Below are 18,606 nucleotides of genomic sequence, written 5' to 3'. Positions count from 1 at the left end.
ACACTCATAAACAACGGATAATTTAGCCTGTCCAATTCACCTACACTATCAGAAATAAAGGTATGCGAGCTGTCACTGGGGTGGTATCTTTTCAAAAGGTACACATTTGTACTTGAAGGGTCCATATTGGTACCTCAGAAGTATATATTAGTACCTACAAATTTTAAGAGTACCACTTTTGTACTTTTTTGGTACTAATATGTACCCTTGAGGTATTAATAGGGACCTTTTAGGTACACATTTTTTTCTTTTGAAAAGGTACCACCCCAGTGACAGCTCTTGTACCTTTATTTCTGAGTGTGTATAGCACATGTCTTTGGACTTGTGAGGGAAACCAGAGCACCCAGAGGAATACACAGGGAGAACATACAACCTCCACACAGAAATGCTAACTGATGCAACCGGAGCTCGAACCAGAGACCTTCTTGCTGTGAGGCGATTGTGTTACCCACTGCGCCACCGTGCTGCTTTCTTTAAACATATGCTTTTAGAAGATGATTCATGTTTATTCATAAAATAACTCAGCCTTTCCAGTAATATTTATTTTCATAGATATTTTAATAAAGAAGGAGTTGTCCAACACTTATGTACCTGTTTATAAGAACAATTGTCTACCTTCATTTCAATTGTACACTGAAAGAAATTATTCAAAGATGATTCCTTGGATTTACTCAATTTTTTTACGTTAAGTGGTTGTCAACGATTTATTTGGGCTGAATTTAAACAAACAAATTAAGTTGAACATTATTAAATTTAATTTGTTTGTTTAAATTCAACACAAATAAATTGTTTGCAGCAGTTTTGCATGCAACACTTTTTTCAGTGTAATAAAAGCTACAGAACAGCATCATAAGAGGTCTTTTCTGTACCATATAAGGTACAACTTTTACAAAGGTACAAAACTGTTCCTTAAGGAACATTATTTGTACCACGTGTACCTTTTTTCTGAGAGTGTAACCTAACATAATAAACATCCAAAGTTTTTGTTGTTGTTGCTGCTGTTGTTCATTTATCTTCATGTACTTTGTGAAACTTACACTGGACAAAAATTATTATATTTACTAATTATTTGTTGTTTTTTTAAGGTAAGTGATTGCAAGCAATTTATATGGTCTGAATTTAAACAAACAAATTACATTTAGTAATGTTCAACTTCATTAGTTTGTTTGAATTCAGCAGATATAAATTGTTTGCAACCACTTACCTTAAAAAATGTAGTAAATCCAATGAACCGTTTTTTTTTCTTCAGTGTACGATTAACAAATGAAGCAATCCAGATGTGAATCAAATCGTAGGTACAGAGACGTACATATGCGCATTTTGTGAATGAAAAGAAAACACGCTTAAAAGAGCGATCGTATGTTATGAGAGAAGATCTCGCAGCATGCCGTCTGCGTGCATCCAGCGCGTTATATGTGCGTGGCGCTGAACGACACACCGCCTGGCCTGATTTGTCATAATGCAGAGAGGAGAAAAACAGTTTATCTGCAGCATTGCAGGTACTGAACCACAGGACAGAGGCTGAGAGGGGACGAGAGCAGTAAAGCTGCCTCCCGTTGACACAAATCTGTCGCGAAACCGACCGCCACTTTGTTCCAAGCGGTTAAAAGAGCGAACACAGCGGCTCCATTGTGTTTCGCTGCCAGCCACTCCCAAAAGAAAAACACGTCCACATCCAACCATCCACACGACTTCAGATTCGCGCGGTTATGGTCGAACCTCACAAGCGAAGTGCTTCGGGTCCAGACGCTGTCGTGAAATGCTATGAAATCGAAGCGCGTAAACAAAACACGCGGCGCACAAACAAACTTCGCCTTTTTTTCAACGCAATCAAGCGTTCTCCGTTGGACTGTGATGAGTGCGAGTGTTTGGAGAGCCAGCCGGTGGCGCACGACTGCGCGTAAAGCGGTGCGTAAAGCGCGTACCTGCGGCGGATGAAGCTCCGCGCGTCTCCATAAGCGAGCGGAGAAAGAGATAAAGCATCGGCAGCAGCAGGGATGGGGAGGAGGGAACAGGAGGAGGTGTAGAGGAGGGGGACGAGGGGTCTTTATCTCTCTCCCTACACTCTCCGCACTTACACTTTGTTCTATTGTTGTTGGCTCTTGTGCCAAGCGGCTCCTGCGGTTAGTTTGACGCTGGATAGAGGGAACATGTGCGAGTGACAGAGAACACGTTCGCCGATTCGGGTTGGTATGCATTATTATTATTATTATTTTCTTTCATATTAGCATGAACTAGTCTATTTTAAGAAAGCGTGTAGTTCTGCGCTCCAGGTGTCCTGTTCTGTTCTTTGCGATTGGCCTTTTTAAAAAATGCTGGGCAGATTTTAATCACCCCGCTGTTGATGTTTTAGTAAAATATTCTGTGAAGTTTTGGGGAAAAAAGACTATAGGTTTAAAACCTTATGAACTTTAACCAACCCGTGTTCACTGAGATCTCCAATGTGAAGCATGTGGGTTGAGTGAGTCAGTCAGGTGTAGTGCGTCTGTTTTCAGCACCACGGGCAGTGGACAGCGACAGTGATGCTGACAGGATCAGACTGGTGCCCTTCTTCTGATAAGCTCTCCAGAGGGAGAGGACAAATATACTGTGCCATGAAGTTGACCCTCGTTTTAGCATTGTTCAGAATCTAATGCAATAGTGAGATCTTGTGTTGTTTTGCTAGTACTGTAAATCATTCTGCCAACCTGTTGACAACTTTTGTCTTTACTATTATTATTATTATTATTATTATTATTATTATTATTATTATTATTATTATTATTATTATTTATTTTTTGTTATTATTATTATTAATTATTATTATTATTATTATTATTATTATTATTATTATTATTAATAATAATAATAATTATTATTATTATTATTATTATTATTATTATTATTATTATTTATTAATATTATTATTATTGTTTACTATTATTTATTATTATTAATATTATTATTATTATTATTAATATTATTATTATTATTTATTTATTTATTATTATTATTATTATTATTATTATTATTATTTATTATTATTTATTATTATTATTATTATTATTATTATTTATTATTATTTATTATTATTATTATTATTATTATTATTATTATTATTATTTATTATTGTTGTTTATTATTATTATTATTATTATTATTTATTATTATTATTATTTATTAATATTATTATTATTATTGTTTATTATTATTTATTATTATTATTATTATTATTATTATTATTATTATTATTATTATTATTTATTAATATTATTATTATTATTATTGTTTATTATTATTTATTATTATTATTATTATTATTATTATTATTATTTATTATTATTTATTATTTTTATTATTGTTGTTTATTATTATTATTATTATTATTATTATTATTATAATAAAGAAGAACATTTATTTTTAGTCAACTAAAATGCTGGGTTCCTCACAATTCCCTCATGTTGTCCCAACACAAATCTTACCGAATTGTTTTTACAAATTTAAGTGGACTGAACATAAAACAATTAAGTTATTCTAAAAGTAACTTCAAGAATTATATTGATGCAGCTGATTTTAATTAAGTAGTTTGAACAAGCAGCAAGAATCATTTTATTAGTGTGTGTGTGTTTGTGTGTGAAATTACAATCTGCAATGCTAAATTCATAACATCGATCTCTAAGAGGATTTTAAGTCCACCGAGTAACTTGTGTATTTATGTTTCGCCGGCCTGTCTGCAAGGAAACAAGTAACTAGGTCACTGTAATCAACCCTAAATCTGAAGTTCAAAGTTCTTGTTCTGCTTTGATGAGATTTCCTGAGGAATTCTAGGAATTGCGGTCAGGGCTTGAGTCCGCTAATGGAGCACCCACACAGATCTGTCTCATCTGTGCCGTTTTATTTGCTCTCAATTGAGATTAAACTTTTTTTTTTTGGAAGGGGGGGGGGGGTTATATTCTCCATGCAGCCGGAGCTAAATTGGATAATCCGAGCAAGTGCTGCTGTGCTTACTTTTAGTTTAGTGTGCAATTAGGATTTACAACTCTCTCCGGAGATTCTGTGTTTACATTTTGTGCGTTGACTTGAAGTGGTCATTCATAACAGATGCAGATTGATTTCTTTTTACATTTGTCTAACCTTTCAGTCAGTTTAAAGTCATGTTTTAAGTAAAACTATTATTAAAAGGCATCATAAAACCTAAGCAAACTCAGAAATGAAGCAATAACAGCATTCACACAGGAGCGCTTTAGTTTCCAGTGCTCCGAGTCTTTGTTTGTTTTTGTTTAGTCTGAGGCAGTTCATATCTCCATTCAGAGATACTGAATGTGACTTTGTTGAACTGTTTTTAAGATGTTTTGTTTTAGATGAGAACATTTTGTATATGTTTAAAGGGATTATAGCTGACAGAAAAATAATAGCATTATCATTGAAGCCTCACCTGTGCAATTCTATCCCAAACATGGTCTACCAGATCCACCAATGTCCACGGTATTACCAGCTGTTATCCCAGCTTTGATTTCCGTGGTGAGCTAAATCCCCTTAAGACAAAATCATTCCACGTTATCAGCTAAATCCTGTCGAAAAGGACATTTGATTTTCCATTTCTATTCGATGCATTTATGGCGACGGACTTACAGAGGATATCAGTGTGTTGTAGATTTAAAGCAAATCCTTGTGGAAATGCTCAGCATGAGCTCTGGTTATTTTAAACTCAAAAAATAAATAAAAATGAGAGTCAATATGCTCTCCGAGCTCAGATGTGGCAAATATCGGATATGCCCAGGAGGGAAATTTTTATAGCAATCATCCAGTTGTTCGATAAGTCATTGAATCCGACACAAACACTATGAATATCAGATTTTCTCAGCTTGATATTGCTTTAGACTTCATCTTTTTGATTCTTTGACGTAAGATGAAATTAGCTAGTACTAAATAAATAATATTAATACATTTATAATGTGCTTTTCCTGAACTCAAAGTGCTACAAGATATAAAACAACAAATAAAACATGCAGATTTGCATAAAAATCCCTGTAAAAAGCCAAAAATCTCACCACAATAGTCAATAAAACAATAAATAAGCAAAGATTTATTCATTTTCCTTCGGCTTAGTCCCTTATTTATCAGAGGTCACCACAGCGGAATGAACCGTCAACTATTCCAGCATATGTTTTACACAATGGATGCTCTTGAACTGGGAAACATCCATACATTCTCACATTCACACACACTCATACACTCATAGCCAATTCAGATCATCCGATTCACCTGCGGCGCATGTGTTTGGACACAGAGCACTTAGAGGAAACCGGGGAGAACATGCAAACTCCACACAGAAATGCCTACTAGCCCAGCTGGGACTCAAACCAGCGACCTTCTTGCAGTGAAGCAACAGTGCTAACCATTGAGCCACGCTTAAATAATAATAATACATTTTATTTATGCTTTTCTTAAACTAAAAAGTGCTATAATATATACAACAACGAATAAAAAACATACAGATTTGCATAAAATACCAGTAAGAAACCAAATGTCAATCAATAACACAAAAAATAAGCAAAATAAAACCTGTTTGTCATGGTAGTCATCTTCAGGTTGTAAATAGGCAATATTTTAAGTGAATTATGGAGTGTTATTATTTATTATTGTCATCGCAGAGCACTCCAACCCAGCCTTCTGCGCTCGTTTTTTACACTTTTACCCAATATGCAAAAGCAACGCCGTCAGCAGGTGCAGTTTAATGTGCAATAATCATTCCTAGCCATATGGACGCACTGTCAAACGCTTGTTTAATTTCTGATGACTCTAAAACCCCGTAGTCTCTTTATTACCAATCTCAGGAACAATAAAACCGCAACAGCTCTTCAACAAGTGAGTGATTTTGAGCCCCTGTTGCGCTTGTAGCTGTAAAGTGGTGCAGAAGCCCCCACTCTCAAGAGCATGATGCAACTGTGATGAAATAGAGAAACCGGCTTGGGCTCTCTGCATTAGGATATTACCATGAGATACTCAAACATCCAGCGAACAGAGAGTTTAGTCCTCTCGCTCAAGGCTCGACCACATGAGGTCCGCTTGACCGGGAGAAACACCATCCAGGCCAACAGTGAAGACTGATGTAACATCTGCTGGAAAACGGTAACTCGGATTGGCAGTCTGTTTTCGTGGGAGGATGTTTTTTTGGTACACCTTTGGATTAGTTTGTGCTTGATCTTTGTCGGTGTGTTTGTGAAGATTGTTAGGGGAGACTTTGGAAAGCGGTAAGTCTGATTTAAGCATACACAAACACAAGATTTTATTCATTGAGTTGGATTTAGAGTTTTGTTTTATTGAAGATCTTCACCCTTCTTAAAGTTGATATTAAAAAGTTTAGTTTACCTGTTGGAAATGATATCCTTGCATGGTTTTTGCATGTATTAGGTTGGAAAATATGCTTACAGGAAACTGTATACAGGTGAATTCAAGGTAATTGGTCACAAATATGACTGTATGATGTTTGATTGTTGCATGTTTTAAGTTGTTGTCTTCAGAGCTTTTTTTAAACTGTAATTCAGGTAAAGTGGGCCACTTTTTTGTGGTCACTTTAATGTCAAAAGTGGCCCACTTTACCTGAATTCCTATTTTATTTTAAAAGCTCTTAAGATAACAACTTAATACATGCAAAAATCAAGCGTCATGAATAATTGGCATGTTTTAAAAATGTCTTTATAAAGTATGAATAGGAATTCAGGTAAAGTGGGCCACTTTCGACATTAAAATGACTACAAAAAGTGGCCCACTTTAACTGAATTCCTATTTCATTTTAAAAGCTCTTAAGATAACAACTTAATACATGCAAAAATCAAACATCATAAAGAATTGGCATGTTTTAAAAATGTCTATATAAAATATGAATAGGAATTCAGGTAAAGTGGGCCCCTTTTGACATAAAAACGACTACAAAAAGTGGCCCACTTTACCTGAATTCCAATTTTATTTTAAAAGCTCTTAAGATAACAACTTAATAAATGCAAAAATCAAACATCATGATGAACTGACATGTTTTAAAAATGTTTACATAAAATATGAATAGGAGTTCATGTAAAGTGGGCCACTTTCGACATTAAAATGACTACAAAAAGTGGCCCACTTTACCTGAATTCCTATTTTATTTTAAAAGCTCTTAAGATAACAACTTAATACATGCAAAAATCAAACATCATAAAGAATTGACATGTTTTAAAAATGTCTTTATAAAATATGAATAGGAATTCAGGTAAAGGGGGATACTTTTGACAATAAAATGACTACAAAAAGTGACCCACTTTACCTGAATTCCTATTTTATTTTAAAAGCTATTAAGATAACAACTTAATACATGCAAAAATCAAACATCATAAAGAATTGACATGTTCTAAAAATGTCTTTATAAAATATGAATAGGAATTCAGGCAATGTGGGCCACTTTCAATACTGAATGACTACAAAAAGTACTGAATTCCTATTCCTAAAAACTTAAGACAACAACTTAATACATGCAGAAATCAAGCATCAGTGATATTTGTGACCAATCACCAGTTACCTCGAATTCACCTGTGTGCATATTTTCCATAGCTCCGCTGGTAAACACGAGTTAGGTCCGTGTGTGTGTGTGTGTTTTGAAATGCTGCCCCTCAACAGTTTGAGGTTTGACACAAAGCGTTCTGTTGCCTGGCTAGTCTGCCGGCGTCTGATTGGTCGTCTCCAGGCTGCTGGAGGTGTAGTAGAGCGTTGATTATGTCACAGCCCCGTTGTAGAGCAATTTGGTCCCTCCTCCCCTTTTCCCCTCCCCCAGCCTACATGAGCGAACGTGTGCCGCATTCTGAGTGGAGAGAAAGAGAGAGAGAGAGAGAAAGAGAGAGACAGCCAGCCAGCAGCAGGTGGAAATGACATCATCTGCACTGCACCAACACTGCAGTAGTGTTTGAACAAAGCTGCACTGGAGCTCCACTCCGAGCTGCTCTTTTTTTGTCTGCAAGGGTGGATGTTTGTTGAAGAAAAACAGAGTCTGATGCGTTTTTTGTGAGCGTTCATTCATTAGATTTGGGTTCGCTTTCATTCATCTGGTTTGAAACTGAATTGGTGTCAGTATAGTACTGTATGTGCGAGGAATTTGTCATGATTGGTCTTGTTTTGATGTCGTTAATAACAAAATAACACATTATGAGCTCGAGCGCAAAAAAAACCTGGCTAGATTTCCAAAAAACATGTTGTTTTTTTGTCTTTGTTACTGTTGTTAAAGTAGACAAAGGATGTGCAGGATAGAAACCGTCTCACATGGACTGATGTATATGGGTCAGTGAGATATAACAATGAATGGTTGCGATTTTAAAGAATAAAAATAGACAAGAAACGTCTTTATAAAATATATTTTTAATTGTTTCTCTTGTGCATTAAAAAGTCATACAATTTTCTATTTTTTTATTCTCATTTATCCTGGTTTAGTTTTTATTTTCATTAAATATCAGCATCATTTTTCTTATTCAACTTATGTTTTCATTCATTCATTCACTCTCCTTTCGGCTTAGACCCTTATTTATCAGGGGTCGCCACTGTGGAATGAACCACCCACTTTTCCTGCATATGTTTTACACAGCAGATGTCCTTCCAGCCGCAACCTAGTACTGGGAAACACCCATACATACTCATTCACACACACCAAGTTAATTCAATTCCCCTATAGCGCATGTCTTTGGACTGTTGGGTAAACCGGAGCACCCGGAGGAAACCCATGCTAACACAGGAGAACATGCAAACTCCACACAGAAATACCAACATGTTTTCATAGTTGTAATTTTTTGTCTTTTGTGCATTTGAAAGTAATTCTCTTTACCTTTTTCCTTTTGTTTTTTTTTTTTTATTTATCAATATCATCAACATTATTTTTATTATTCAACATATTTTTCATAGTTCTATAAATTAGATTGCATTTATTATGTATTTTTAAGAAAGTAAAAAAAATATATATATATATATAAATTCAAATCAATTTGTTCATACTTATTTCTATATCGCTTTTACTGTGTAGATTGTTTATAGAATGTTGCAGGAATTCTAAAATTTGTAGTATATTGACATGAAATGCCCATTACATTTTAAGTCTGTACTGTGCGTTTTTAAATACGATATACAGAGTAAACGATAAATGTAAATTTTTTGTGATTTTCCACCTTTTTGAAAAACCTACTAGCAATTATTAAAACATTACAATTTTGAGCTCTTATAAACAGTCTTAGAGATGTCAGCTGACACACTGAATTTAAGAAAAATAGCTTTTTCATTAATGGAACGTGTGTGTGTGTGTACATATATATATATAATGTGTCATGGAATGTGTATATATATGTGTGTGTATGTATGTGTATATATATATATATATATATATATATGCATAAATATATATATATATATATATATATATATATATATATATATATATATATATATATATATATATATATATATATATAAACTATATAAACTATAACAGGCGTACAATAACAATGCAACAATGCCTACAGAACAGCATACATATCGAGAAAACACATTCAAATTCATTCATTCCTTTTCCTTTGACTTAGTCCCTTTCTCAGGGGTCACCACAGCGGAATGAACTGCCAACTTATCCAGCATATGTTTTACATAGCTGATGCCCTTTTTCCAGCTGTATCCCAGTCCATACACACTCATTCACACATATACTACTGTCAGTTCACCTATAGCGCATGTCTTTGGACTGTGGGGGAAACCGGAGCACCCGGTGGAAACCTGCGCCAACACGAGGAGAACATGCAAACGCCACACAGAAATGCCAACTGACCAGCTGGGTCTCGAACCAGCGACCTTCTTGCTGTGAGGTGACAATACTAACCACTGAGCCACCGTGCCGCCCCTCACATTCAAATTACATATTTAAAAAATAAATAGATTGATAATAAAAATAATAAGAAATTGAAACATTGAAATATAAATAATGATAAAACAAAAACAATAATAATAATGCAATAAAAAATAAAACACACTATGATATTAAAAGTTGATCAGAGTCCTTTTGCTTGCCAATGATGATAGACAGTTGTAGTATGTAGGAAATATCTAGTAAAATATCTAGTAAAATAATATTTACTCTCATCATGACAAATCTAAAATAAATCAGTGATTAGAAATGAGTTATTAAAACTATTATGTTTAGAAATGTGCTGAAAAAAAATCTTTTCATTAAATAGAAATTGGGGTGGGGAATAATTCAGGAGGGCTAATAATTCTGTAAGACTCTCCAGTCCTTGGAATGTATATAAAAAAATAAGGCTAATTTCGACATGTTGATATTAAAGTGCTTATGTGTTTAAAATCTGATGCATTACTAATTCGATGTCTAAATTTTTGTTGTGTTTTTGCAGATAACCAGTTCAGAATGTCCATCCTGGAACGCCTAGAGCAGATGGAGCGAAGGATGGCAGAGATGGCCGGTCAGCAGCAGCAACAGGGTGGAGGAGGAACATCTGAGAGCGGAGGAACCACAGCAGGAGGAGAAGGAGGAAGAAGCAACTCTGAACAGGCACAGGTATCAATCTGAGCTTCACTCAGGGTTCCTATCGACCATGGGATTTCTGGAATATCATTTAAAAAGATCTATGGCCCCTTTAATGTTATTGGAAATAATGTGGGAAAATCCCTTGCTCTGTTTAAAATCATTAGAGAAATATTTGAAAATGAAAAAAAAAAATCACTGGGGGGCTAATAATTTTGACTTTAATTGTAGGTCATGAAAATTCAGCATTGGGGTCAGGGGAAAGTCAGAGAATGGGTTCCCAGAGTGGGAACCCAGTACTCTTACACAAATCACTAGACATAACCTTTAGGTTTCTAAAAATTGACTTGGTTCTTGATTCTGTGTTTTAGTTCTCACCAATTCAGGGTCAGAGCCAGGGACAAGCTCCGGCTGGGAGCTCATTTGAAAGCCGCGTGGTGGTAGTTTGTGAAAAGATGATGAACCGAGCCTGCTGGGCCAAATCCAAACACCTGATCCACTCAAAGACGTTCCGGGGCATGACTCTTCTTCATCTGGCAGCTGCCCAGGGCTACACCACCCTTATCCAAACACTTATCAAGTGGCGGTGAGTAAACTGATTGCATGCTGGCACTAAATGCCCATATATATTGCATATCCGTCACTCAGGTGTCCTGTATTATACTTTGCGCTGCTTGTTTTACAGCACCAAGCATGCAGACAGCATTGACCTGGAACTTGAAGTTGACCCTCTAAACGTGGATCATTTCTCTTGCACACCACTGGTGAGTGTTGACAACTTTATGTCACAAAAACTGAGCTTGGATGAGTTGTTTAATACAGAATGCAACTCTTCTCTTCAGATGTGGGCTTGTGCTTTGGGTCATATGGAGGCAGCAGTGGTCCTGTATAAGTGGGATCGGAGAGCTTTGGCCATCCCAGATTCTTTGGGTCGCTTACCATTGGCTATTGCCCGTTCCCGTGGCCACACCAAGCTGGCAGAGTGTCTGGAAAGCCTTCAAAGGGAGGAGCAGCAGTCAGGAGCACTGACTGCAACTCCAAGCATGCCTTTCTCACCTTCTACCGAGGCCTCAGCTGCAGAGGGATGGATGAATGTTTGGGGTGCAGAGACTACTTCAGTAGGGCTGAAAGAAAGCAACATTGCTAGTTCTGCTTCCAGCTCAAGCTCAGGTTAGTTCAGGTTCATTCTTCTTAGACTGTAGTTACTTCAAAAGTCATGCATTTGCATGTCAAGTTGTTTTGCTCTACTTACCAGTCCATCAAGGATTTTGTGGAAAAAAAAACATGACGCAGATCACACACCTGACAAAAAACGTGTACTAACAACTCGAGGCTTTACATACCAGCACATTCCATTCAAAAAGGTTGTCAATCTACAAAAATTTGCAACATTTGCTTGATTTTGTGTCAATTAAATGATCTCAATTTTAAAATCCTGGAGTTTCTGGCTTACATAAGGTTAAAAATAACCTGTTATATAAGACCTTGCATGTACAAAATAGGTTTTGACAAATTTAATCAAACATTCTTCCTCTAAGGCAATTTCCTTATACCTTTGCAGATTTAAGGCGACCCAGATCGGAACCATCCAGTTTCTATAGCAGCGTTAATCATGGGGATGCGCCGTTAAGCAAGAAACACAAACCCAACCCCGAAACCCTTCAAACTCGTCCCAGCAAATCCTGCTCTGCCCCCCTTGGACTAGAAGAACAGTCCCACAAGTCTAAAACATGCCCTTCCAAGCCGAGGGATTCTGCTGTGGAGAAAGAAGGAGATGGTGAACCGAATAAGGTGGGCTTAACCTGTGGAGGTGGGCGCTGGGGTTCCAGACAGGCTGCAGGACGGAGAGGATCAACTACAGGACTTGGCAAGGAAAGACTCGCGAATAGACTGAGATTAAGAGAAATTGCTAGTGCGGGAACAATCTCTGATCTGAGGACAAGCCAGGAGGATCTGGAAAACACAGGAGACCTGCAGGTGAGCCGAAGGGTCTCAAAGACTGTCAAAGCTGTTTCTTAGTTGTGCTACAGCAGGGGTGCCCAGTCCTGTTCCTGGAGATCTACCTTCCTGCAGAGTTTAGCTGCAACCTTGATCAAACACATCTGTCTTTAATTACCAAGTGCTCATTCAGGTCCTACTTAGTTGGTTTAGTTGTTTGACCAGGGTTGGACCTGAACTCTGCCAGAAGGTAGATCTCCAGGTACAAGATTGGGCACCCCTGTGTTATAGGGTTGAAATAAAGTCTGACAGATATTGCAAACTTGCATTGACTTCTGTCTGGTATCTCGATTGCATTATTGTTAGAAATCGTACGCACCATGTACCGTAAGCCACTTTTTTTGAATTAATAAACATCTCAAGTTACTAGTGCAGGTTTGAAAGATCCCAACTCTTTGTTTCAGAACATGAACATGATGACTTTGGCTGAGGAAGTTATTGAGGCGACATCCGATCGCATCAAGAGGGAAAACTTTGTTGCGTCAGACACTTCTCTAGACGGTGTTGGAGTCAGCAGTACCATGAGCTGGTTAGCCAGTTACCTTGGAGATGCAGAGAGGTGATTCATCATAAATACATTCTCATAAATCTGTTCTCCAGAAATATAGTTGCAATCTCTTTTGGTCCTTGTTTGTGATTTTCCTTCAATTGTTCCCAGGTTCCTGTTTAACAAGCCTCTAACTTCCTCTCCTGGCCTGGGACCAGTCCATGGTGGAGCACAGCCAGAACTTGACGGCCCTCTTGGGAAACTTGGCATTCAGTCCCCCGCAGAATGGACTGCGCTCCTCAATGCCTCCCACAACAAGGAGGAGCGTGACTTGACCCAGCTGGCCCTGTCGGATCCTGAACAGAGGGAACTTTATGAGGCAGCTCGTCAGGTCCAGAACACCTTCCGCAAGTACAAGGTAGGGCAGGGCTTCACCCAGGTGCCAGAGTCACCCATGCTGGTTATTGGTGGTGTGTTGCCAGTGTTTGTGATGGTCCAGTTTCAAAGGTCTAGATGTACTGTACTGTGTTGTGTTGTATGGTCTTCCTGAAGTTAAGGTAAATTATTCATCCGGATCTTTGCAGTCCTGTGTCGTGAAAGGTGATATGATTGTTGTGGTGTGTGCTCTAAAGGCAGAGATAGGGTCAGTGTTGTTGACAAGCATGGGGATATTTGCTTGAGCTTAGCATGGCCTTGCTGTAAGGAATGATTGCATTGTTCCCTCTATCTGTCTGTCTGAACGGGATGCGCAGATATCCCTGAGTCCACACCACATTTGGTTGTTCAGAGCAGATTTCTCCCTGTGTTCTGCTGGCGCGCCGTGCTCTGACAAATAACCTTCTCCCAGATCTCAGAGCATATCGACGCAACTTTGCAAGTCTAAGAGGACACCTTGGCCAGGCACTAAAGGAATCAGATGCCATCATCGCTGTGGCCTATCAGGCCTCCTTGTGAACACTAATCTCTCTCCTGTCCTCTCCACCCCGCCTTATCCCCCTCTTCCCCCATCCTGCAGGGTCGGCCACTTCGGGAGCAGCAGGAACTGGCAGCTGCTGTCATTCAGCGCTGTTATAAGAGGTACAAACAGGTGAGTTCAGACACTCAGAAACATCTGTGTGTTGTACACTTCTGAGTGGTCAATTATTAAAGGCTTTACAAGAATGCACTCAATACTTTCCTCTCTCTATCCCTCAAGCTGACATGGATAGCCTTGAAGGTAACTCTTCATGTTTCATCTATAACATCTTCTGCTTTGAATTGGAAGATTGTTATTTGCTAAATATAAATATTGCTATATACAAACTTGTACTTGGACAAAAGTGAATACTAGCTCAAGATGTACCTCTTCGTAAGAACAGATTAGCTATTTAGCAGCCTCACCTATAAACCAATTAAAAAGCAGAAACGAATCCCTAGACTTACACAGGGATTCAAAGTACTTTTATAACAGAATAGTTTACCCAAAAATGACAATTTACTCACCCTCGAGTGGTTCCAATTCTTAATGAGTTCCTTTAAGATATTTTGAAGAAAGCTGGAAACTTGTAATCATTGACTTCCATATAAGAAAAAACAAATTCATCAGAAAAAAAAGGTCAAACAGATTTGGAACAAGTAAAGAGTGAGTAAATGACAACATCATTTTCATTTTTAGGTGAACTATCCCTTTAAGCTACTGAACTGAGCCACTAAGCAGTGACCTAGCATCCACATAGCACTATGCCAAGAACACTCATAAAAAACACATCAAAACCAATGCTGACAAATTGTTTTGCATTAGCCAAGTGGCTAGTGGAGTAGTTTGCTACAGATCTCAAATGTATTTTTCTGTCCCTTTTGGCAGTATGCACTTTATAAGAAGATGACGCTGGCCGCCATCCTTATCCAGAGTAAATTCCGCAGCTACCACGAACAGAAGAAGTTCCAGCAAAGTCGCAGGGCAGCCGTGCTGATCCAGCAATATTACCGCAGCTACAAAGAGCTTGGCCGGCCGAACCCACGCAGCCGAGCCACTGCAGCTGCACTGGTGCAGCACAAACTCAGGTACACAGCAGCCACTTTCACACAGTGATACCAGTAAATATCCTGAAAATTTCCGGAACAACTTCACCGGTAAATTCAAAAAAGCGCTGTTCACACGGGCACGGACGTTACAGAATTTTTCTGGAAAAGACCATTCACACATCCATTCCAAAATACAGGTAAATTCTGACATCATCAACCAGGAATGACCTCTAGTTGGCTGCGCTTATATTTGTAAACATTTGACTACATTACAAACTCTGTAGATTGATCAGTATTGTAAACAACTTCGATGAAAACATATGGAGGAACACTTTCACATGTCGAGATGTACATAATATGTGTGTGCTGGCGCTCACCGGCTGCTTTACATGCAAGCGCGATGCGACGCGCAGCTGAAGGAAGCAGAGCTTGAAAGTAAACAAACAATGGCTTATCATAAGCACCTTATCAATAATTATTTACACAGTCGGCATTAAGACGAAACAAAGAAACGTTATCTGACCAACATCTAGCAGCTAAATGTGTCTGGAAAAAGTTTCAAAGGCTTTTATTTTTATAAACAGCGCGGATGTCAATGCGTCTAAGTGTTCTGATTGGCTAAAGTAGACGTCTCACGTCAGTGCATTCTATACTTGAATGCGCTCTTTCCGGCAATCTTCCATCTGCGTTTACACAGCGCAGCATTCCAGCAAATTACCGGTAATGTTACAACTTCTCTTTCTGGAAAATAGCCGGAACGAATTTACTGGTATTTTCTAAAAGAGCCTGTTCACACATACAGACCTTTGCGGTAAATTGCTGGAAATTTTCAGCAATGGTCTGTATGTGTGAAAAGGGCAAATTTTTAAGACAGAGCTAAACTAGTGGGTAAAAATCAATTGCCTTGTGTATGAAACATTAGAATTTATAAAAGCAAATTATAAAAGCACTTTGGCACCTCTAGTGGCCAGGTCATTAATTAAAGTTATTTACAGTAATTAAAGTTATTTACTGAGTTATTTACAGTATTAAATAATAGGATTCTCATTCAAATAATAGATCATGTGCTAAAAACAATTTGCACATTGCTTCCTTCAGTTTAGTCCCTTTATTTCACAGTGGAATGAACCGCCAACTATTCCAGCATATGTTCCTTCCTTCAGTTTAGTCCCTTTATTTCACAGTGGAATGAACCGCTAACTATTCCAGTATGTGTTTAACACAGCTGATGCCCTTCCAGCTGCAACCCAGTGCTGGGAAACATCCATACACACTCATTCACACACTCGTACACTACGGCCAATTTAGTTAGTTCAATTCCCCTATAGCGCATGTCTTTGGACTGTGGGGGAAACCAGAGCACCCGGAGGAATCCCACACCAACACGGAGGGAACATGCAAACTCCACACAGAAATGCCAACTGATCCAGCTGGGACTCGAACTAGCGACCTTCTTGCTGTGAGCCCCAGGAGTTAGGACGATTTTTAGGGCCCACGCCGTTTTGGGGTCCCCAGAGTTACTATTAGGGGGCCCAATCAACCCAATCAACCCCCAAGTTTTGACATGACTTGAATAACTTTGAAATGATCGTGTTATCTTCTGTCCCGTCCTTTAAAGCAAGCCCTTTATCTCCAGGCATTGGTCATCCATTATTTATTCACCTTTGATTAATAGTATAATTTTGAGAAATTTTTGATCTGATATTTTGCAGTCAGTCAGGGCAAAACATAAAATAACAGACTCTTATTGAACTTTACTGGGTAGAAGAGCAACCACTGAACAGAAATAACGTCAGAGCAAGTGCGCCCTCTTCAGTGAGGCAGAGTTACTGCCTGCCTCACCTCATGTCTTTTCAGTGCGGCTTTATGTCAGATCCTAACACTAAATAAGTGATAGACATACGTGAAATACATTACCTATTATATAGAAAGTGAGGACATATAATAAAAATGTCTAGAAAGTTTAAAAACATTTTTAATAAAGCATTACATTGGAAGCATACACTGAGTGAGCAAAAGGGGCGGACTCAAGCCAGTTTGCAAGGGATTGCGCAATCTGACATGAAGCACAGCTCGGTGCTACCTCAGCTCTCAGCCTACACTGTAACTGAACAAGAGATATAGATAAAAAGAGATGAAAATACAGCGATTTTGATTATAAAAATAATTTAAATCATCTGAATCATACAGAAATTGCATTTATAACACGGATCAGTGGACAAATATTTATTTTATCATTAGTATACATCTCTTGATGGCAGGTGAGGATGATGACAGAGCACACTGACCACACGTCCCTGCCTAAAACCTACACCGCCAGTCTGTCCAGTCTGTCAGTTACACTTTCGTCCGTGACAAATATATATAGCCAAATATTACATTTATAAGTAGTAATTTAATAGTAATACACTCAAAAATGTTTGTTTAATATGGGTTGTATACTAGTATTCCACTGTATTACATAGACAGGCATAGCTATTTGAGTTCTGAATGAGCCAAATAGGCTCAACCCAACTGTTTACTGTAGTAAAATCCACTTTCTATATTCAAGTGCATTTTTTGTTTCCATATATTAAATAAATAAAATGCCACTTTTCTAATTAAATGACAAACATATAAATATATATATTTTTAAACTTACAGGCTAAATCACATGATTTAGTGATAATGATCAGAATCAGAATCAGTTTTATTGCCAAGTGTGCTTCACACACACAAGGAATTTGTTTTGGCTACAGAAGCTTCAAGTGTACATAAAGTGACAAGTGACAACACAAAATAAATCTGAAAAAATAAAATAATAATAATAAAAAATTATGAACCTTAAACAGAGAGGCGGTTAGTCAAGAAACCTGGATGTTGAGTTGTATGTACAGATTGTTATAAATATACAGGTTATAAGGTGCTGTGTACAAGTGCGAATGTAGAAAGTATTGCATTGTATATTGATATAAGGTGCTGTGTACAAGTGCGTATGAGAAAGTATTGCACATATTTATTGCACAGTAGGGGAATAATAAGGTAATGATATGGTAACAATAATGGTAATGATAATAATAAATAGGAAGTATTTTTTAATACTAGACAACACTTGATGTTTCTATCTCTGTCAGTGACTCAGTGACAGTTCAAATGAGTACATTCTCTAAGTGCTTCTGTCACTGTGTTTAATCCTTTCTATGCAAGACTGTATGGTATAGTTAACGCCACACGAACTGTAAAGTGTTTAATATTGGTAGTTCATTTTGAAATAAAAATAGCGAAATGTTCATTAAGAGTTACATTTTTTGCTGGAGGAAACAGCTGTGCTGATGAGGTGAATGTTGAGAAAACCCGACTGCTCCTCCATGACATTGGGATACAGGTGATACAAGGTTATTTATATCAAAGAACTGCAAATAAGCAGATTTTACAACAGTTTATTGATAAACACACACCTCGTTCTCTCGCTGTCCACTGTGTTTTGCTGATCAAATGAAAAACAAAAAAGGGGGAGGAGCCGAATTCTGCCGCCATTTTCATATCAAAATTAAAGGGGACTGAGGCGATAATTTAGTGTACAGTTTATGAGCTGATCCCAAAGGTTTTAGGGGGG

The 18,606-nt window shown here is 37.6% G+C and overlaps 1 protein-coding gene across 1 annotated transcript in view; it reads left to right on the top strand.

The window, feature by feature from the left end:
• camta1b (calmodulin binding transcription activator 1b) overlaps nt 1-18,606 on the top strand; it is a 72,563-nt gene that overhangs the window by 38,624 nt on the left and 15,333 nt on the right. Inside the window, exons 7-16 of the mRNA XM_056467909.1 lie at nt 10,392-10,555; nt 10,894-11,108; nt 11,208-11,286; nt 11,365-11,692; nt 12,084-12,499; nt 12,925-13,079; nt 13,179-13,425; nt 14,023-14,094; nt 14,203-14,223; nt 14,851-15,050. Coding sequence (XP_056323884.1) covers nt 10,392-10,555; nt 10,894-11,108; nt 11,208-11,286; nt 11,365-11,692; nt 12,084-12,499; nt 12,925-13,079; nt 13,179-13,425; nt 14,023-14,094; nt 14,203-14,223; nt 14,851-15,050 — 1,897 coding nt within the window. The remainder of the gene's footprint in view (nt 1-10,391; nt 10,556-10,893; nt 11,109-11,207; nt 11,287-11,364; nt 11,693-12,083; nt 12,500-12,924; nt 13,080-13,178; nt 13,426-14,022; nt 14,095-14,202; nt 14,224-14,850; nt 15,051-18,606) is intronic.

The sequence above is a fragment of the Danio aesculapii genome, chromosome 11, assembly GCF_903798145.1.
Source record: "Danio aesculapii chromosome 11, fDanAes4.1, whole genome shotgun sequence".
NCBI lineage: Eukaryota > Metazoa > Chordata > Actinopteri > Cypriniformes > Danionidae > Danio > Danio aesculapii.
This window is presented reverse-complemented; position numbering and strand designations above follow the sequence as displayed.